Here is a 23,492-nt window from a genome sequence, read left to right as displayed (position 1 = left end):
GATTAATCATTTGCACCATAGTCTCTTTTCTTCTGGCGCTAAAAATGGGGGCTAGGGGTGGCTGGGGGTCAGGATGACCTCTGCTCACGGGCAATGAAAGTGCTTCTTCTGGTAACACCGTGTACCACACAAACACACAAAACACACACGCTGCGTGTGCACAAAAGCGTGAACAAGTGCGCGCACACTCCAACAGTCACACACAAGCCCCATCCCTGAGTAAGACTTATGAAGAGTTCTTCACCTTCAATAAGGAAGGCAAATGATGTCACCTGCAACAGCCAATCAGAAAACAGCTACATAATTATTTGAACAAACCCACAGGGCCCAAGTAGAGGATTATCATGAAAAAGCTAAATGTAGCAAAAGTTTGAATTCTTACAGCAAAGCATTAGAGGGCAACAAATGAGCCTGCTGGGCAGAAGAGAACTGCTTTGTCCAGGTTCCCCACCTTGGCAAGTGACATCATCTGCCAACTCCCTACAGCAAGGACCCGGACGAAAAAACAGCAAAAACCCATTTCTACGGGCAACTCTTTCCAAGAACAGTCTTTAGTATCTCGTTTTAAAAAAAACGCCACTCGCTCCCAGCACAGAGGTGCATCCTGACACGAGGCGAAAACCAGTGGTTCATACTGTACACACTGCCATCAGTTGATGTGCTGCAAGGGGGGGCACCATGCTGTGCCACGTGGCTCTTCAGCTGCACCTTTGCCCTCTGCCTGCACGCCATCTACCTTGTCTAATTTTGCAGAGCACAGAGAAGCCTCTGACAACATGGTAGTGGTGTGGGGTGGGTTGGGGCGAAGGGGGAGCAAAACAGACACACACTATGGGAAAGCAGAGGGCGATGCTGCTACTCTGCACATTGCAGTGCGAGTTGGCACACTGATGGGACTGGGATTAGACATGTATTGCACAAACAACAGCAGGACCACCAGGATCAGCTCCTGATGGTCAGTCCAACTACCCAGGATCTCCTTTATCAAAGCATTATTACATTATTGGATACTGGAAAATGTGGGAGGGGGGAACACTGCGTCATAACTCTTCTCCATCCTGCCATTTCCAGCCGTATGTCTGAATCGCTCCTCATTTTACCGTGTTCTCCCCACCCCTGTGTTTAGTGCCCCAAACACCCATGCGACTGGCTGCAATGATCATGTAGGTGACCTGAGAAGATGCGGAAGTTCTGAGTGTGTGTGTGATTTATGCTTACTCCACAAAGCCCAGCGGAGTCAACCCAAATGGTGGAATTTGTTGTGATTTACGAACCTCAGTTCCAGTCGAGCTCCTGCAAAGAAATCTGACATCTAATGGTACAATGCACAATGCTGTAGCTTTGTGAGACCACAGCTTACTGACAGAGTGGACACGGGATAGGCTCAATGACTGAGGTCCCTACACAAACCCGTGGCGGTACTCAAAGCTCAGCTGAAGACAGTAACGGCTGATACGCGGTTTAGAAGGACTAAGATCATTGTCTTAAGGGGAGGCTGGGTCATCTGAATGTAGAGTAAGTTGAAACCATAGTGAAGGTAGCGAACGGTTGCCAACGGCAACCAGCCTGCTAGTCACAGGATGGTTACCAGCAGAGACCTGAAGTGTGTCACCGGGTCTTTGGGGGGCAAATTCACGGGGCTGTGGTGCCCCACGAACCAAGTGTCCTGCGAGGCTGTAACTGCATATATGTTTTCTTCAAAGTTCCCTGAAATTGCTAACGGAAGGCTGTACAGCTGCTAAACAAAAATCAACCAATTAACAGGAAACGACAGGACATCACAACTGCTGACAGTGACAAAGGAAGTGAGATGCAAATTCATTGGCTGTAGGTTTGAATGGCCACACAGCTACATTTGTCTGTTCCTGTGTGGAGCATGTGGACACCAAGCTGTCATGAACGGGGCAAACAAAAAAAATTGAGAGGGCAAAGCAACTGATGCAGCCATCAAGTGTTGACATACTGCTGGGTCGTCATTTTGTCGCTGAGTCATCGACTGTTGTCATGGCAACCAGGACTGGCGACAAGGACAACACCATGTCCATTTGCCGCCAGTAAACTTGTTTCATTATAATTTAGTGAGTGCAGCAGAAACAAAACCATAAGTGGGTTAAATCAAAGGTCAGGTCATCTACGTTTGCACATAGTGACCTCTTTTTACTGCGGTTTACCCACAGGCTGTTCAAAGAGTCTCTCTTCAGTACCGCCCTTTTCACAACAGAAGTGTAACAAAGGGAACCAAACTTTTCACTCGCAGCACACTAATCCGAACCACAAAAGACAAAAAGGAAAAAAGAAACCAAACGGATAAACACAGCAGCAAGTCGGACCACGGAAACCCTATTTAATTATTTTTAGAAACGTATTAGGAATTTTCATAGGTGCCCCCTGCCCCGCACACCCTGATGGGTCCGAGCGACACACCCCACGCAGCCAATTGGAAAGGAGAAAGGATGCGCACACTTGTACTTTCTGGGTGTGCTACCACTCAACAGAGGAGAAGAGCGTTGATGCGACTGGTTTCAGTCGGACTTGTGTTTGGGTTCGAGAGGTCGGGCGGCTCAATGCTACATCTGACTGAATGGACCTGCAGTGGGAGAATGGCATCCATGCTGAGGACAGTTACATTATCAACTCTCTGGGTGTGCAAATCGCAATTTCTTTTACATGAACACTAAGAAAATACTAGACCTGTATATACACACACACACACACGAAACTGTATATGTACACATTTGCATGACTGCAGGAAAATTTTACACACGTACACACTGCTGAACACCAGCGTGAGCTTGGGGGTTCTCTTGACCACTAAACCGCCAGGTTACTTCAACACGTACAGTCCGGGGGATCCAGACACACGTGTCTTTAAACAAATATCTACACACATACGCAGGCACGAGTACACGTCTGTGTGTCCCAAGTGTGCGCTCACAGTCAAGCAGTACACTCACACACAGATGTATGCATACCGGGATCAAAACATACAGTACATACATAACGTATGCTTCAATATGTTGCAGACACTCCTGCCAGCCCCACCGGTAACATCGTACTGCACCCCTTTAACATCAGCACTCACACAAGAAACTCACTAAAAATAGTAATCATCCACACAAGAGCAAGGGGGGGGGGGGGGCACAAGAGGGCCAAGACAGTGCTCCACCATGTTAAGGAAGCCCTCCCCAGGTGTGTGCCTGTGTATGTGCAAACACATGGACACGTGTGTCCTCGTTTCCCTTTCTCACACATGGCAGCAAGGAGCCCCTGTGCACCACACACTTACAGTCCACGACCAGGACACACGCAGCAAGTGGAGCAAGAAGACAGGAGGGTTTCAGTTCAAAAAAAGTTTGACACAAAAGTGATCAAGCTACTAAAATAATGCACCTCAAAATAAAAAAATTACTACCATTAACTATAAAAAATGGACTCAGTTTAGTCCAGAGATATAGAAGAGGTTCACAGTTGTACTCCTCTGGGACAGCCATCACTCCTCCCACTGGACCAACAGGGAACCCGAATATCTCAGATGACTGAAAAAGTGCAGTATTTTAATATCTGTTCCATATGTTAGCCAACAAATATATAAATTATTGCCAGTCATATGTCATTTTATGCATTTATTCTCTATGGTATTTAACAATATATGCAGTAAAATATAAATATGAAACTTGCTATAATTTTTATGTCTCACGCAATTTTGACGCGTTCTGATTTTATTTTTCAAGTTCCCTTTTCTCCTATCCTCACGCAAACCTTAACCGTGAAGCCTTTCTGACGGCTGCTGTGTGATCATTGCAGAGGGAAGTGGGGGGGGGGACCAGGGAGTCTCCATGGATACAACCCCTGCACTCACTCTTATCCCATCTCCTTGAAGGAAGGGTAACTATTAAAAAGAAATGCAAAAAGGAAACACTTTGAACAGCCTTGGTTCGCCGGGACAAACTCCTGTGACACGCGGCTGTGCTCGCTAGCGGAGCGCTAGCCTCCCTCACAAAACACCTCTCACATCATGTGCAAACTCAACATGCGTCTCCTAAACGTGGTTCTGACTCAACTGCCTGCGGCAGCTTGTCCTGATCCAACATCTGGTTTTGACTCGACCACAAAGAGTCCTGTAAACATATTGCACGCAAAGGTCATTGATGAACATCTGTCTGGGTCGGTACTTCCCTTTAAAGTGACTTTCGAACCCTAAAACCCAGCGAGTGACACGATCATTCGCAAAACGGTGGTGCCTTAAATCTGCTGGGAACATACCACTTTGGCCCCTGCACTCTACTTTGCAACGGAGACCACGCTGTTCTGCTTTGTGGTTCCTGTGCTTCAGCGCTCCCAGCACCTGACAAAAACGAGTTCAGGGCTTCCTTGACCATCTAAGATCTGAGCCCTATAAACAAATGTGATACCTATAAGACTTAAGAGAAAGATTAACAGCAGACAATCACCTGGGTACCGGGACACTGTGCCATGCACTGGATGATGGGCATCATGTTGACCCCCTGCCCACTGCCCAGTTGCCACGAGCAACGGGGGGGCCGACTCCGCCGTGCCACCCTGTGCATATACTTCTAACCTCGGTGCGGGGAGCAGGTGTGTTCCTTGGATGCATAAAGCACTGAAGGGGCGCCGTTATTTTCACAGGACGCATGTTCCTGTCTCAGAGTCGCTGTGGTGGTCCTTTCCCCTACATTCAGGTGGAGAGCTTCACCACTGGAGGAAAGGCGCCCTCGCCACCTGCCCCTCCCTACACACCTGTCTGGGACATGTGGAACACAACCATTGCACCATTTTTCTCACGTACTACCCAGTATAACTCCTACAGTTATTACTACATTGACCAAGGGTAAGATAAGGTGAATTCTGGGTAAATTCAGCCTAAGTTACAGAAACCTGGATAGATAAGAGTTTAAAAAACAATTGAAAAAAACAAAAATTAAAATAAAAAGCATTATCAGAATAATTTTTCCACTGGATTTTATTACGCAAGTCCTTTGAACCTTCACTTGCCTATATTAGAGCGGCCTTCGATGCTAATTTTAACCTCCTGAGGGATGAACGAGGGCCTGGGCAGAGTCAAGGGGGCTTCTTCATCGGCCTTCTCCACCTTGCGGCCTTCTGGCGCAGACCACCTTCTCTTGCGGCTTGTGGGCTTGCTGGTGCCACTGCTCTCAGTTCTGGGAGGTGGAGGTCTGCTGCTTGTTTTCTCCTCTAACTTTAGGTCCCCGTTGGCGGAGGTAGCCTGCAGGCTGATAGCAGCCCCTGGCCGCTGCCCCAGCCCATTCTCCTGCTCACCGTGGATCCCGGCCACCTTGGGTGGCTTGAACGGGAGGCCGGCCCCGCTCGCACTGTCCAGCGATTGCCCTTTCTTCAAGGAGCCGTTGCGCAGATTCTTCAGGGTGAGCGAGATGCAGACATCGCCCACCGACAACCGGGAGCATGGCAGCTCCAGCAGCTGAGTGGTCCGCTCTGGACAGCAGGATGACCAACCCTGGCCGAACACGAAAAAGGGGTACTCCACGAGGACCTCCACGCTCACCTGTGACAGAGAGAGAGAGAGAGAGAGAGAGAGAGAGAGAGTAAGGGTGTCGCGTCCCTCATTGCAGGATCTCCAACCACTTGATCAAGCAGCAGGAACTCCTCCTACTTCCCAGCAGCTCTTTACTGGCTTTTGCTGATCTGACAGTTGTTTTCAGCAAAAAAAAAAAAAAAAAAAAAAGTTTGATTATCAATTTCTTGAGTTCCACAAAGCACAATTAATTATACACTGTCAAGTTAATTATGGTCACATAATTAGGGATTTGATTCATTCCTGATTACTTAATGTTTAAGTTTCCTAACGTTTCCTAGTCCCTAAACAATTGCTTCAGCCTTACTGTGTTTAATGCCATTTCACTGATTAGAAGGACAAGCTGAACCAAAAAAAAAAAAAAAATTCTGAAACCAAGGATTTTTTAAGATTTCTAGCTTGTAACTTAATAAATATTGCATCAAGATTATAATTATATGTATTATACCCAGAATGCTTTGTCAGCCAGTTAAGTCTAATTACTAAAGAGGTATTGTATGTGTTGTGCATCCTGGTAGATTCTTCTGGACTTTTCTGCATGATGAGAATGGATAGTTCAAACAAGAAGATAGAAGTTGGAGTAGCAGTTAGAGCCATGGCTTTTGCACTCAAAGGACCCAGGTTCAAGTCCCACCTCCTGCTGTAGTACCTCTGATTAAGGTACTTACCCTGAACTGATACAGTAAAAATTACTCAGCTATGTAAATAGGTAATTTTCCCTGTGTTTGCACCCCCCAGAGAGGCACGGAAGACGACACCGGCAAACCACTTCATCTTCTCCCTTGCCTTGATAACCATGGTAGTGGTCACTGTGAGTTGGCTTTAACTCAATGACACATCCATCCATCCATCCGGTAAATCAGTGTAAGCAGCTTAACATTGTAAGTTGCTTTGAAGAAATGTGTCAGCTAAATGAATAAATATAACAAAACAGAAGAATCAAAGCAAAGACAAGAACTCAGCAAGGAGGAATTCCTATGAATGCCATACTGCAGGTACACTACACCTCAAAGTCTATATCTGTAATTCTTCTGTAAGCAACTTTGAAAAGCACGTTTCTGTTATACCAGTTTTTCTTTTATAATTTGGACAAATAAACAACCTGCCCCCCTGCTTGCTGAACAGAGCTCATACCCCATTTTACCCACATGAAAAGTTCCCCTAATAGGAAAGTGTGTAGTGTCTAAATTTTCCATATATAACCCTCCATAAGCAGCAACATGTAAAAATATCACATTATAAGTCACCTTAGAGAAAGGTGACAGCTAAATATAATTATACAAATAATTACATCAACAACGACACTGAATGGAGAAAACAATGGAACAAGCACAGGCTTAGGACAAGAACAGGAATGATGGTGAAACTAATGCAATAATGCACCTCGCGCTTCATGTCACAGAGAACCCACGACTATGCCAACAGATAAGTCTGTGTTCACTCACACCCCTGCCTATAAAGCTTTGTGCTGTTGGGGATGCATAGCACAGTGACAGAAATGCTGAATATATTTCACATGATTATTATCACTGACCTTTATTTAGCGGACACCTTTGTCCTTATCACAAATGTAGTAGTAGTAGTAAATGGACCCATACTTGTATCCTCATTGCTACCAGTCCCCTTGATCGGGGTTCTTACCCTGAAGTTATACAGAAAAAATTACCCTGCGGTATATGGGATCACCACTGCTAAAGTTGATTAATATCACAGGTCACCTTGGATAAAGGAATCAGGTAAATAAAAATTAATAATCATAATAATAATAGGCTGATAAGATATATTTTTTCCTTCTAGTTTGCACACGCAGGCATGCACACACAGGGGAATGTGGGCAGTCAGTCCCACCTGTGTGCGGTTCTCTCCAACAGCAAACTGGATGATGGCGAAGTTGGGTGCCTGGCTGCCCTCGATGCGCTCCACCGTGCTGGAGTCAATCTTGAGCTCGCTGCTGATCTCCGCGCTCTGAATGAAGTCCTCTGTCTTCAGCTCTTCCACGCGCTTGAGTGCACCATCCGCCAACTGGATGATGGAGCCCTTCACGAAGTAGGGCGGCAGCGAGGGCGAGGAGGGTGCCGGGGGTGATGCTGGAACCAGGGGCAGGTGCAGCTGGGCCTGCACCACTGCAGCTGTGTGGTACGGGGGTGCTGTGTGCTCAAAAGACTCACACTTCGGGGGCGCAGTGGCGACAAAGGCTTGGGGTGGGGTGCCTGGGAACTGCTGGGAGGCCGTGGCTGCTGCTGCTGCCGTTTGTCCTGCATCAGGCCCCGCCCCTCGGCCGCCGCTAACAGGTATGATGATTGGCTGGCTGCCTGGGATGAGTAGGTGCTGTGGAAGTGCAGCGTGGTAGCCCACGTGCTGCTGCTGGCCGCTGCCCGCGATATAGCCGATAATAGGTGGCTGTGTGGGGGCGGGGTAGAAGCTGGCAGAAGGCAGGCCCAGCGAAAGCTGCTCAGGGGCACTGTGAGTAGTCTGGATTACAGTGTGGGGTGACAGTGTGGCTGTTGGGGCCTTGGGGTCTGACTGAGGTGGGGGGAAGGCGAAAGATGAGGAGGATGTTTGGGAGACGGGCTTGGCTGGAGCCGCAGGGGCCGGTGGCCTGTCCGGAGTGCTTCCAGAGTCGGCACTGGTGTGGCTGTTGGGCACAAGCATTAGCGAGGTACGGAGCCCTGAGGTGTCCTGTGTGTAGTCTGCTGGGAGCACAATGTGCCGGGCCTCGTAGTGCTGCTGCTGGTGCTGATGCTGCTGGCTAGAGGTGCCCTTGGCCCCACCTCCCTGCTTACCCAGGGTGCTCTCTGGTGGCAAGCTATAGCGCCGGCTCTTCTCCAGCTCCCCATTCAGCACCTCTCGCGCTCGACCCTCCTCCTTCTTGGCCACAGGTCCATCGGAGTACTGGAGCAGTACCTGTGAGTGGGCAGCAAGGGCAAGGGCCTGCGGGACCACAGAGTGGGAGTGGAGGTGCAATGGGAGGGAACCCCGTGGTGAGCTGGCCACCTGGACATACTGGCTGGCAGCCTGTGATGCATGGGGAGATAACGTTCCCTCTGCTGGCGGGAGGCTCTGTGGGCGACCCAGTGAGTGCTGCTGCTCTACCTTAGAATAGGTGTCCAGGTGAGGGCGCTGTACTGGGGCTGCGGGAGACATGTAGCTGGTTGTGTAGGGCGTGGTATACTGGGGGCTCACAAAGTGCAGGTTGGGTGGCAGCTGAGCATACTGGATGGCTCCGCTAGGCTGTGAGACAGCTGAGGTGTAGACTGTTGGCAGAGACATTGCCGTCGGCCCTGGTACGGGGGCCCTAGACTGGGATGAGGAGGATGAGGAGGAGGAAGAAGAAGAGGCGGAGAGAGGTTTATAGAGAGGGCCGTCGGATTCAGAGGTAGTGGCCACGCTGGCCAGCCAGGCCAGGTTCTCACCCCGCAGGCTCTCACAGGCAGATGCCACCGCAGCGGGCTTCTCCTCGGTCGGCAGGTTGCTGGCTGGGATCTCGCGCTTCTTCGGAGGCAGGCACTCATTGCTCCTCTCCTGGTTCGACTTCATGTCGCCCTTTTTGCCCCTGAAGGGAGCTGCTCTGTGGTCTTATTGGTACACTCTATCTCTGTTTCTCTGTCAGGGTTTGAAAGGTGGGTCTGCCCACCCACTGGCTGACCTACTGGGTGGTGGCGTCTGTCTGGTGCTCAGCGGTGGATGGGCATGGAGCTCAGTGAGAAGCACAGAGAACCACGCCTGCCATGAGAAGGTGATCCAGTAACTTCATGAGGAATCATTTCTCTCACAGCAGACACCTGCAGGACTGACATCCAAATCTGCAGCAGGGCAAGGGTGATGAAGGGGGTGGGAAGCAGAAACATACAGGTCAATGGGGTGTTAACTCCCACAGAAGCACCACTAGACTGGACAGGACAACCCATGTAGCTGTCAGCAAATCATACCATAAGGTTGTGTGTTTAAGCCAATGGAAAAAAAAAAGAAAAAAAAGGCACCTGTTCCAAAAAACTAACATGGAATACAAGTCTCAAAAAGTATAAAGCCATAAAAACTAGAAAAAGGTGAACCAGTGACTAATCTGCTTGTAGTGAGTGTTAGTATAAGTAAGTGTATGCATGTTGCAGTGCTCTGCTACATAAATGGGTGAATGACTAGTGATTTTACAGTACTTTATCTGTCAGTCACACTGGACAGAGGTGTCAGCTAAATAGAAGTTAATAATCTTGTATGTTGAGAAATGTATCGTCTAAATGAATATACTGTATGGAAATGTGAAAGAACCAGTCCGCTCAGGCAGAGGCCCCTGTTTGCTTTTTGTGAGTTAACTCGGCAGCTTAGCACACCTCCCTTTCAACCATCTGTGCGTGCTCAGTGTTTGCTGCATGAGACTGACCCCCCGGTGTGTGTGTGTGAGAGAGAGAGCAAGAGAGTGTGTGAGTGTGTGTGCTCACTGGGAGCCTCGTTAATAGTGGATGCATTGTCTGGCCCCTAATCTACTTTCACTCAACACAACACACCACACACTTCCTGCAGCGCATGACATTGATTCCATGTGTAGTGGCACAAAACAAAACAAAACCACCAATAATAAGAGTTACTGAGCGAGCAAACCACAGTATGGCAGTGTTGCGCGATCAGATACACAAGTGGTGTTGGGATTTCAACTTTACACTACTGATGGAGAAAACAGTGTGGGATACCAGCAAAGTGATACAACTCTGTGCATGGAAGCAGCAGCACAGTGGCCTGGACACCACCTAGCACAGGTACGAGACAGCTAAAAACCTGCTGCCCTCCCTGCTTTCAGCTGAGCTCTTATGGTGTCCACCACTACTCCCCAGAGTTCCTTCTATGGCAAAAGAGGCAATCATTGCGAGGTGACGTTTACAACATGTGTATACGGCTTTTGGGGTGTCAAGCACAGCAGAGTGGCATGGGTTCCATGGACTGACATGTTGAAAGGTCAACAATGCCCCATTTGAGACACGAGTTCATTGCTTCACTGTCACTGCTACACCTTCTACCCCATGAATGAGGTCAATTTGTAGGACCACACAAAACAATGAGGGGGCAGACAACACAATGGGTTACAGCTGGGGGAAAAATCCTAGCAGAAACACCAAACAGCAGCTTGCTTTCACACTACACCTGTGTCTTTTACTTCTGAATCCATGATGCACAAGTTCTTATTTTTCTTATTAATTTTGATCATGTTTTTTTTCCCTCATTCAGTCCCACATCTTCCTCCCCTATGCCTACTGCTCCCCTTGTCCTCCTACAGTGTAACTTTAAATCCTTCCCCTCTGCCCTCTCCTTTTTCCATATTTTCTTCTCATGAGTCCCTTCTCCAGCTTTTTCACTACATCACCAAAACTCTCTCACCTCTCCATGCCTTCGGCCTTCCTCCACCTGTTTAATAGCTAGGCCAATCCAAGCAACATGCATCCCATCACTTCAAGGCATATTCTCTCTTGACAGAGCCAAGCTGTTAACCAGTAGAGTGAAAATGGTGTGAATCCAGGTCCATCATGCACCAAAGGGCCTATTAAATCCAAAACTCTGTTTCATATTCTGCAGGTTCCTCTAAGGTAACAAATTTTCAATACAAAATTGGTTTTACTGCTATAAACCCTAGGTTTTCTTAACCTTTCACAGCCTTCACCCCTTTCCCATAATTCTTCTCTCTCACATGAGAAGATCTCACTTCATACCCTAGGTCTCCACAAACAACTGCCAATTTACCAAACCAACACTTAGAGATGTTTTCTGCTTATTTCCATTAATTAGATTTCCAATTACAGACCAATCTCTCTTACCAAACATTTCTTTCAAAGGCTCTGAAAATTGCTGTTGCATATCAGCTGTGTGATTATCACTCCCAAAACAACCTATACAATGAGCTTCCATCAGATTTAAAACCTGCCAACTTCATATAAACAACACTCAAACAACACCATCAGATCTCTCTTTTCACTAAAGGACGTAGACTCAGAAGTTCCACATGTATCAGTGCTGGGTACCCCCTTTTCACTCTGCTGTACAATTATCTTTTGTTTCTGTTATATCCTCTCAGGGATCCTCATATCATTACAATACTAATAACAGAATGTTACCTCTTCCACCTGTACCAGAATACACGTGGCTCACATTTCCACCTGGATGACTAGTCACCACTTGCAACCGAACCTAAGACTGATATTCTTCCTGCTTATGGTTCACTCCATCATCAACTCAGGAAAAACAATTACGACAACCTCCACAACAGCTAAAAATGTCAAGATTATCTGAAAGAGGAAGTTTAACCTCTAACAACACATAGCATCAGATCCTACAGATATTTATGTAAAAGGAGTATCAGACCTGACCTCCTCTGACAGTCAAGACAATAACAATGGGCTGCAGCAACTGCCTTGGAACTGGACCGTTAGCCTGGGCCATCCAGCAGTTCCAAGTTATGCAGAACAAAACTCATCATCCTCCTGCCTAAACATTCCCAGATCCCACATGTCCAGGCTTTCCTTCTCAGATTAATAATAGATTTTTGCTTCAATCTGAAAACCTTGGTACCAGCTTTCCAGGATACAAGAAGCAATGCTTCACTATAGCTAGAGACTCTAGTCAAAGCCCATGTAGATCTCTGCAATATAAACTATAGCACTGTTTAAGTTGACTGCCTTTTGAACTATGTGAAGTGGAGCAGGTTTAACCGATTGTGTTTACAGCACCTGCTTGCACGTTCTGAACCCTGTTATTGTTGTGCGCTTTCTGTATCTGTATGGTCTCAACATGTAAATCGCTTTGTGGAAACGCATCCAAACAATGTAAAGGTAAATGCAGGTTTGCAAGGTGACAAAACCCTGGTCAGCCACAGGGAACTGAGTCAGGCACAGTAAATCATTACAAGATGGCCTTGCTACACCCACATGACCCAGGGGGACATAGTGCTTGAGAGAGAGTCCTTTTTGTCACGCTCTAGCTCTTTCTGACACACACATCCACAGTCACGTTAGAACAGTTAGAATCAGGCTTGCCCTTTACATAATCAACTTCTCTGATCCGAGCCTTCCCAACGCAACCCGCACTCCTGTACCCATCAGGGCCTGTAACATCTCTCCGTTCCTGAATCAAAACCCAGCCTCATCTTCATTACCAACTCCTGAAACCAAATCAAAAACAATGACGTTCAAAGGTTGGTATGTAGTTCTGCAGCAAGTATGTACTGAAAAGCTTGTACTGGAACGGCTGTGTACTACGAGACTCTGGGTCGAGCGCTGCCAGCCCTGGGGAGACCCATCTACCCGTTTACTCATGCTTGGCGCTGAAGGTCTTTTCCTTGGATTGTGGGAGCTGCTCAGCGGGAGGCAAGCCACTGAGTCGCGCTGCGTCAACAAGCCAGCAGAACTGCGAGGGTGTCCCCCAGCACGCGTCTGTCCCAGACCTTTGTGCCTCTGCTGGATTTCTGTATGCTGCGGTTGCCATGGAAATGAGATTCTACTGCTTGCTGATGAGCTCAGTAAACAAAAGGCATGAAGTATTTAAAGAAGTTGTAGTTCAAAAGCCAGAAAAGACAACTGATCCTATTCTAAAATTTTTCCCTTTCATTTCAAGTGTGGGATTGACTAACTGCAACCGCTATTTTATCACAATATCTATATTTCGATTCCCTGAGAATTGCTGTTAACATCAGATGCTGAGTAGGCTGCCTTAATGATTTAAATCATCCATGATGTAAAGCAATTCTTTTTTCTTTCATAATGTTTACAATGATCATAATCCCAAGTACCTTGAATTATTGAACTTGTGAAGGAGGGTAGCAAGAGAGAGAATGTGCTGTTTCCATGCTCTGCTGAATTCAGTATTCCCATGTTTTTCCTTAATGAATCTCGGATGTTGCCAGGAGCCAGTAAGGATTAAATGAGCGGCTGCCAAAGCTTGGCACGTGTACATATACGCATGTACAGGTTCAAGTACACTCAGACCAGGCATACGCATGAAAAGCAGCTCTTGCTTCCTCGAAAGATGAATATCATGTACAGGATCAATAACATCCATGTGAATGCTCACGTACACATGCGTATGGGCAAAATGGCCAGGGATACAAAACAGGAAGCACTGCTTCCGTGAGCTACTGCCAGCAGTGAGACAGACAAAAACAAACACAAACACACACACATACACACACGTGTGCACAAGGGAGCTTCCTCCTCTCAGAGATCCCTGAACCACTCTGAGCCCTGCCCTACTTTCACATGCTTGCAAACAGACAGTGTATTCTCTCTCTCTCTCGCGCGCGCACACGCGCACACACACACACACACACGTGCCATAGGCAGTAAGAGCCAGTGGAAGCTGGACTGGGAGCACAGAATGATGGGAAATCTGGCACTCACACCAAGGTGAGCCAGCCAGAAGGAGAACCTGGGCAGTCTTATGCAAGCTTGTATAAGCACCTGAAATAGAGACACAGGCAGATTAATCCACTGTGCTCTGGGTGTGGAGTCTAAAACCTCCTGGTCACAAAAGAATAGGGGGTCCTGATAGCACAACAGCAGCACAAGAAGCACCTTCAGGATCCAGCAACTGAGGAGCTCTGATGCAAATCAGAGCACTTAGTAGCTGTACACCAATGTGCAGCATTTGGGAACTGTGTGCATTCACCCATTACCAATTTATTCAGTGGAGGATCCTGGTGGTCCAGAGCCAACCCCAGAAACATAGGGTATGAAGTAGGGTACACCCCGGCCGGGAGGCCAGGCCTTCACTGGGCAGGAATTGTGTGCGGTTCTCTCTTAAAATACATGATCACAAACTCTAAGATGTTTCCTCAGATCCATTTTAAATAGCCACTCCTTTGGACAGAAAGTTCATTACAGGACACGATGTCAAACAGCACAAGACTCATACAGGACAGACAGAGTGCAGCACTTCTGCTCACTACCTCATTGCTGTGTGCGTGTTGGTGGCTATTAGCATTATTAGCACTGTGGGAAATGCAGAGCATTTCACCGGAGTACACTCCCCCGCCCCTTCTGTTGTGAGCCTGAGAACAAAGTGTGTACGCATTACTCACTGGGGTCTACTATAGGAGCACATGGTGCCCCTCCCGTGTGGAAATGGTAGCGGTCAATGCCTGCTGCTCTCCGCCCCCTGCTGTTTTCAATCGTTCTCACTGGTTGTTTCTTTAATTTCACTGAAAAATCGTTCTCTGCTGACTGGCTGTCTCCCGCTTCCATCAGAGAATCCAGGTTTCCCGACTGGGGGCTCCTCTACTCTTCCCCACTGTTTCCAGCCATCCCATTGGCTGTTTATCCCTCCACCTCAGTTATTCCAGCCCGTTTGTCTCCTCCCTCCAGTATTTGCAACCCTCTCCATTGGCTGTCTGTCTCCTCCCCTCTATGTTCCCAGGCAGGGAGGCAGACGGACCCCCATGTGATGCAGAGCCAGCTTTGCTCGGAACACACTGACCTCAGTAAGAGCCAATACCACACAGCAGGCTATCAGACAGGGCCACAGCTGACACGAGAGAACAGACAGGGTATTAAAGAAGTCCTTGATGGCTCGTATTTCGTTTTTTAACGAAAAAGTTAACGGCTCGCTGCAGAAACATACTGTTGTGAGCTGCTGGCGCAGACATAAACAAACAAGGTCCTTATAAAATTAGACAGACCGACAAACACACACAGCTATACAGTCCATCATACACAAACACATATATACTCATATGGGGATACAATTCAGCCAGATGCACACGAACACGCAATGACACACATACACAAACGGGGTTCCACAATTTGGCACAGTCCTGCTTGATCCACCAGATGGGCTGAAACCCAAAGACCTCACATGCCCATGAGGCTCTGCACAGGATGAATTACAACGCAAAGGTCTTTGTGAAAGACACACAAATCCATGAGCATCATGGACAGCCCTACAAAATACACATTTTTTATGATAATGTACCATTCTCCATCTGCTCAACAAAATACTACCATTAGGTCATTAAGAGAGATGCTAATGGGACATGCAAGGTTAAAGCATCTGTCATCCATGCCAAATTCACAGATTATGACCTGCCGACATGTGCTTGTGTATGTGTAAGCTTGCACTGTCATGTCCTCCTAATTTCACATGCCATACATTATCTGCCAAGCTAATTTTAGGCGGAGGGCAGTCTGCTTGAGCTCCTCCAATGCCCACAGCTCTCTGACTCTCTAAAGTGGCTGCTGTCCCTTTAAGAGGAGGGAAGACGGACAGCAAGGCACTGTCACTGCCCACACTGTGAGTACAGAACCCTGCATCGCGCACACATGCGCGCACACACACACGTACAGAAATACAGGGCAAACAGGAGATAGCATAGGAATACGGACATCGACAGACACACACAAACAGCATGCGGGATACTTGTAAGAAACGTGCATTCCTGAAGGGCTGCATGACACGGCGTTTTTCCACTCCCAGAAGGCAATCCCAGCTGGTTAGGAGAGAACTCAGCCCACTCTCCTTGTGGGGAAAATACTCTGTGTGTGTGTGTGTGTGTGTGTGTGTGTGTGTGTGTGTGTGTGTGTGTGTGTGCGTGTATTGAAGATCACTATGGAAAACACAAAGCAGCAAGTCAGCAATGACGGTTTCAGTGCCCAGGCTTACCCGTGTGTCCCGAGCCCCATCCTAGTGGCCACTGCTGGTCCCCCCGTCCGCAGCCCTGGTGCTGAGAGTGCCTCCCGTCCCCCTGCCCCATGCACTGCTCGCCACGTATGACAGCAGCCCCCTCCTCCCTGGGTCGCAGCAGCAGTGGCGCCCCCTTTCGGGCCCCTGCCACGGGTCACTGTGACAGAGGCGCCGCGCAAACAAAGTGCCCAGTCGGAGGCCTGCGCACCGAGCTCCGACGAGCGATTTGCGGGGCCCTGCAAGGCTGCCGGCGCTCTCCCAAGAGCTCCGGCGTCACAGCTCCTCCCACGGCTCGCCTCGCCAGCTTCATCAGGTATTCATTCAAAAAACACACGCGCCAATTGGCAGCGTGCCTGGACTACGCTCACGAGGAGGGAGTGCAAGTGAGAGAGTGAGGGAGGGAGGGAGGTGGGGTGAAAGAAAGAGTAAGGGGAGGGGGACTGAATCAGAGAGAGAGGACACACACACACACACACACACACACACACACACACACACACGGAGGATGCAGCACCCCTGGGATCCCTGTACTCTGGTTTTTTTCCCATCCCTCCCGCAGGCACCAGCGATCAGTCTCCTCCTCCAATCCTGTGCCAGCAGTTGTACCCGAAGCACACTTTACTGGAGCGAGGAAAGAGAAACGCGGGGGCGAGCGCAATATGCGAGGCGCACACACACAGAGAGACGCATACAAAGAATCTTCGCACGGACTTTCCTCCGAGTTCTCCTACTTTCCATCCAAGACAGTGAGTGCAGCACCTTGACTGCTGCCGCAGGGTTGCAGAGAGCTCTAGGTAGCACTGATGCCCAACAGATCCTGGGTTTTGTATTTGGACATAGGTTCAAATCTGGCTCAGTTTGTGTGCAGTTTGCACGTTGTCTACGTGTCGCTTTCCCACCAAAGATGTGCATTTCAGGTGACTCTAAACTATCCAGTGTGTAAGTGTGTTTCGCTGCTCTGTTGCATAAAAGGGTGAATGATGGCAAAGAGTTGAACATAGTTAAGTCTCCTGTGAAATATTACTTAATCTTTCTAAATTGCTTTGAAGAAAAGCCTCAGCAAAATGAATAAATGTAAAGGTACAAAATAAATGTGTGGCCCTGTGGGGGAGCTATGAAGCATTGCATGACCATCAACAGGAGAATCAGCAGCTATACAGGTCGGCCCAAAGAAAATACCAGATAAGAATGATAAAAAACAACTGCAAGTGCTACTTCAGCAACTTTCTGCGAATTCACGCCGGCAATCATGTACACACACCAAGGAAGTGCAAAGGTCTGAGGGGGAAGTTGCTGTGTAGTCTGTGAGCTAAACGGACCTCGGGTGAAATCAGAGTTTTAACCTGGTCTCTTTCTTGAAGTAATCAGAGCATTGAATAGTAACCGATCACTCCACCCCACTGAGAAAACACTACTGCTTTATAATAAACAATACTGCTTTATACATCTGGGTAATTACTATTACAGCAATTGAGGGCAAGTACCTTATTCCATGGCACTACAGCAGGAAACAGGATTTGAACCTGTGACATTTGGACACAAGGGCAGTAGCTCTAACCACTACAGAACCTACTGTCCCTGATTATAATCACGCTGATACCCATATCTATACCACCCATGTAGCGCAACACAGTGCTGCAGAAAACTATGTAGTCCTTGCCAACTTGAGTTTTACTGGGAAAGGTTTAAATGGTTAAAAATAATATTCGACAGGACAGGCTCACTTCAAAACTGAAGGCATTCAAAAGCTGACTCCTAGTGCCCTCTAATTTAGACTGACTGAAGTTGGAGGGGAGACTGAAAAAGTAATCTCACGACTGGGCATTTCATTATCTCCCACACCAAGAAAATGAACTAAAACCAATACTTGTGTCACTTTCTCTTTCACATGCACCATTCATATGACACCTGCAAAAAGAAAGGGGGGGGGGGGGGGGGGGAGCTGGAAACAGGGAGAACACTTTTTTGCAGCATTCTATCTGTATGTTATCCTAGAGCCTCTCATATAGGTTATGGCCCACTTAATGTACTTTGCTGCCACCAAAGAGATCAGGGCCTGTGCTCCTTTGTCTTATTTGTTTTCATTATCATGTCTGTATTGTGTATTTGCAAAACATGTCAGTAGTTAAATTTATCTGTGTAAACCTTCTACTGCATGGCGTGGCGCAAGGCCAATCTATGTTAAACCTGAACCTGTGCAAGCCATATTTCGTTTCTCCTCTACACCTGTGCATAGTGAAACCACCATAAACAATGTACAAGGTCCCTGCCACCCAAACATTACATCAGCTCCTACCACAGTTCACATATGCACCTGTAGAGGTCACTGTTGAGAGCCTCGCCAGCAGAGAAATAACCACTACATTACGGATGCAAGTGTTTGTGGAGCTGACCTAGTTTACAACCAGATTTATATTTACACACATATGGTGGTGCATGTCTGTACTGACTGTCAGTGTGAAGAGGAGGAAGAGGCTCAACCCAATGTCCAGTGTAAATCCTCTCTAGTGAACGGTCCACATGTCTCCAGGTTGTATGCGGTGGCCCTGATCCGAGGTTTTCCAGTTTTTGTCAGCCTGCGTTTGCTGTTGAGAGCTGTCCACAGGCTCTGACACATAGTTTCTTCTGCTGGCTGGTCAATCTCTCCGCACTGTCACCAGTAGCATCTGTGCACCGCACTCATGCTCCCTAGCACCCCATCCCCTACCAAGAGTACTAGTGCGGTACTTTACTCACCACCAGACAGCTACTGCCACCCCCCTGCCATGTTTGAGAAACAGAAGCAACATTCATCCTATCTAGCTGTCAATCCAGTCTAAACTGCTTCTAAAATAAGCCTTATCTTGGTTGGGGAGAACCTGGACCTGGAAGTCTGTTTGTTGAATTAATACATGTCGGTGTGTCTGTGTATGCGTGCCTGTGGGTGCACAGATGCACATTCTGAAACACATGGAAACACATGGAGTTACTTGAAAAAGGAAAGCAGAGAGCTGCTTGGGTGATTAAGAGTAGTACATCAGAAGGGGAGGTGGAGAAGCTCAGGCCATTGGCCCCACCAGGGGGTGCTGCCGAAGTGACCCGTTTCCCAGCGCCAGGGTAACACTTGTGCCAGAAGCAAATCCGCACCTTCTCATGGTCGACCTCAGCAGGAGAAATGCTGCCTTTGCTCATTTATCTTCATTCATTTACTGGACACTTTTCTCCAAAGTGACACACTATGATTATTACATTTACATTTATTTATTTAGCAGATGCTTTCTCCAAAGTGACTTCCAATGAACTCTGTGTAGTGTTACCAGCCCACACACCTTATTCACCAAGGTGACTTGCACTGCTGGATACACTTCTTACACTGGGTCACTCATCCATACATACATACATCAGTGGAACACAAAATGTTAAATACTTAGCTGATCCCTTTACTCAAGATGACTTATAGTGTTAGATAACTACTTACAGTGTACCAGTCCAACTGAAACACATCTTTAGGCTAGGGGAGGAAAGTCACACAAACACAGGCAGAACATGCAAACTTAACACAGGCTGAGCCGAACTGAAAGTCAGGTCCAGTCCCACAGGCCATGTGCCATGAAACACCAGCGTTAACCGCTACACGCCAGCATGGCAAATACTCAAGATGTTCCCACCACATATAACCTGGGAGTTCAGTGCTTTGGGCAAACCGTAGGCATAAGATGTGCAGCAGTAATGATGAAATACTGCACTGCATCAGCCGAAAAGAAGCCCTCCTGGACCATGACATAGCCACTAGCTCAACGCTCAACAAACTTGTGTACAAGTCCGATGGAAGCCCGAGATGTCCTGGACCTCGCTTGCAGGGTCTGTGCAGACAAAGAGGGAAAGCCCTGCCGTCTCACTGGACGGTGACTCTGCTCAGTGGGTTTTCACTGCATCACAAGGCAGTGTTTGTACGCATCTGACCAGTTGCCAAGGAGACAGACAAAATGTGCCTTAGCAGCCATGCAACCCTCCTCTCAGCTCCTCCTCTTCATCATCAGTGAGCAGGCGCACTGGACTCTCCCTGACCACGGCATTCACGACACCTTCATGGCCAAACTTTGACTCTCAAACAAAATGTTCTCCTTCCCTTTCTGGCTTGTTGGGTTTCACAGGAATAAAAACAGAATCAGACTCCAACATGTTACATTTTCTCATGAGCACTTTCCCCAAGCTGACAGAAACCATTTTTTACATGACAATCTAGGGCACGAAAATTGCATAAGGTTGCTGGACACTGGTTCTCCCCAAGTAACCTGGAACAGCTGGAGTGATTCTGAAAGGAAGACATTAAATCTGCAAACACGTGAAAAACTGGCGACAACACGACAATACGCTTGAGGCCATAGAAGCTGTAAAATAAGGAACTACCAAATACTAAATGTCTATGGAATACTAATTTTCAAAGCTAGATTTTTAATTTTTTTTTTTTAAATGTTTTATTTGTTTTTAAATGAATACGCATGTTTATCGCCCATCAGAATGTCATATATGCTTGTTAACCAAATAAAAATATTCAATACTTCAGGTGAACTGCCTATGGGTTGTGACTGCCCTTCCATGGAGTGATGTCCTCTCCAGGGTGTACCCTCCCTCACACTCTATGCCTCTGGGATAGACTCTAGACTTCCACAACCCTACAATGACCAAGCATTTATCGATAATGGATGGATGATTGACTAGTTTGATTTTGGTCAGATTGTAGAAGAAATGGTTAAATGTCCCTGATGACAATACAAGACAAGTAATAGAACCAAATCATGCAGCCAAACTTATCTGCCTAAACCCTAAATGGGGATTGTATGCTTTATTTTGTTGTAACCTCAGTTTAATCTCAGCAAGCGGAGTCTATTTATCCATTACGGCTTCAGAATAGCTAATTTGATGTACAACCACTTTATTTAATGTGAAAGGAAACAATCGTATCAGTTACGGTTTTAGAGGAAAGGGATCGCAAAGGATTAAAGATGAAACACTTTCTTTCCATAAATAGCAACCCTAAAAGTAAACAAATTACTCTTAAATAACAACGGCAACAATCCAGTAACACACAATTCAGAACTTAAACCAGAGGCTGACTGCTTGATCGCATATAATTAACATTTTAATCAAAGTAGCGCTGAGTGACAGACAGCACAGGGGTTCGAACCTCATGTGTCCTGAACCACAGGGTGACTTCTATTTACCTTACATGGATCCACTAGAGGGGTGTGTCTACCACACAAGGTCCTTCCTCAAAGAGTCAGAAGCCATGGCACACCATTCACCATGGATCACATCTGCTACAATACAAACAGGCCGTGTGTGCGCACACGAGCGCATTTAAATCATGGATGCATCGAGCTGTGAGAGGGTGAAGCAGGATTAGGAGTGGGGAGTGATGCATGGACACACAAAGCAGCCCTAAGCCTTTTGGTCACTGTGTAATCCAAGAGGGCTGACCAAGCCTGCACACACAGCCATACATACAAACACGCACGCACGCGCAAAAGCATGCTTGCATAAATCACTTTGAGACAAAAACCATGCTTTTGCAAAGGCTTGCACGTGAACATGTATGTGCACGCGCAGGCGGACTGACGACAAGCAGCAGGCACGGTGAAAGAAGCCGTGTGTCAGTCCACCTCCTCTGATCCAGGCATGGCTCTCTAACAATGTACTCGTTCTACCGTGAGCTGAAAGCACTGTTTATATCTCATTACGTGTAACATGAAGAACCCCTGGCCCCACTGGCCTCAGTCTATCTCTTTATATGGTCTGCTGCATATAGTCTCTTGGGCTCTCTGTGAGGCCTCAGCCTATATCGATATCTAAACCTATATCAATCCGCACCACTGCAGAGAAATTAATTATACATTAATTAACAATTAGGATCTGTGTTCCAAGAAATCTGGACATACAACATCTCTCAAAATCCTCCAGGTTCCTTCCAGAAGCAGCTGGAAAGTCACCTCTTTCTTTTCTCCATAAACTCATATCACACCATCACCTCATGCATCATGATCACCCCCGTATTTCACATCAGTTCATCACGCAGCTACTTGTGTAATGTGTACAAACAGAAGCACTAGACAAGCTGTACACTTGTGTTTGAATCTAGAACTTCATCTGTTGCAAAATGCACTTCTGTTGTACATTGCTTTGGAGAAAAACATCTGCTAAATAACAGCGAATGCAAAACAGATTAAAAATAACTCTGGGGTGCCAGTCTCCAGCTAGATAAAGCCCAGTTTCTGGTTGTAAGTAGACTCTTTCCAAAAAACCCATCCCAGCTTGGCAAACAAGGTTTACGCTGAGGACTGTACTCCAACAACACTCTGCTTGTCCATCAAAATTTTATTATCTAGGGTTGCAGAGATCCACCTGTTTGTGTGTGTCAGGCTTTTAAACACACACAGGTGTGTAGCGCCCTCTGCAGGTACACAACCCATGGATGCATTCCCATGTCAGCACAGGTAAGACAAGGACCACAGAAGACATACAGAAAAAGGAAATGGCCTCACTTGTGAGTCCACAGATCATTTACCCATTTATACAGATGGCTAATTTTACTGGAGCAATTTAGGGTAAGTACCTTGCTCAACGGTACTACAGCCAGAGGTGGGGATCAAACCTGCAACCTTTGGATCCAAAGGCAGTAGCTCTTACCATTATGCTACCAGCTGTCCCGCTTCATGACAAGGGTTGTGAATTAAAGAAAGAGAGACGTCCACTGGGCAGCGAGCCATCGTGGGTCCGGATGAGGCACAGCGGTGCTTCTCAGCATTGCCGTGAAGCAAAGTGCCGCCAAGCGATTAAGTCATTTGTGTCCACAATGGGAGAGGTGGACAGCTTTGTCGCAGAAGGGAAGAACAGTGATTTCACCAAGAATTGCCTTGTCTGGACACCCCGTAAACAATCCTTTTCCTGGACAGACAGACAATGCTGGCATGGCAGGGGAGCCCTCAGCAGCACACAGCTGGACAGGCTGCACTTTTTTTCCCCTCTTACAAAATATGTTCCAGTATGAGAGAAACCAAAAACAAAATCAAGGAATCACAAAATAAGCAGAGTGCACAAAGGAAACAAGGTGACCAGGAAATGCTTGTTCAGTTTTTCTCATTTTGTACATGGCATTTGAGCAGCGGCGCAGATTTTTTCCAGAATATGTAGTTCTACAATAAACTTGTGGGACATAAAGTGTAGATCATGACGATGTGTTGTTGTCAGTGAAAAGATTACATAATTGTTTGTGAGATTTGTTTTCAAT

The 23,492-nt window shown here is 47.2% G+C and overlaps 1 protein-coding gene across 9 annotated transcripts in view; it reads right to left on the bottom strand.

Moving 5' to 3' along the window:
• The window catches only part of atxn1a (ataxin 1a), an 80,966-nt gene that overhangs the window by 4,362 nt on the left and 53,112 nt on the right, over positions 1 to 23,492 (bottom strand). For all 9 annotated transcript variants that reach the window (XM_018727178.2, XM_018727179.2, XM_018727182.2 and 6 more), the window contains 2 exons: positions 7,421 to 9,375; positions 2,702 to 5,542 (listed from right to left, as the gene is read on the bottom strand). In XM_018727178.2, coding sequence (XP_018582694.2) covers positions 5,006 to 5,542; positions 7,421 to 9,109 — 2,226 coding nt within the window. In that variant the 5' untranslated portion in view covers positions 9,110 to 9,375 and the 3' untranslated portion in view covers positions 2,702 to 5,005. The remainder of the gene's footprint in view (positions 1 to 2,701; positions 5,543 to 7,420; positions 9,376 to 23,492) is intronic.

The sequence above is a fragment of the Scleropages formosus genome, chromosome 23, assembly GCF_900964775.1.
Source record: "Scleropages formosus chromosome 23, fSclFor1.1, whole genome shotgun sequence".
Lineage (NCBI taxonomy): Eukaryota > Metazoa > Chordata > Actinopteri > Osteoglossiformes > Osteoglossidae > Scleropages > Scleropages formosus.
This window is presented reverse-complemented; position numbering and strand designations above follow the sequence as displayed.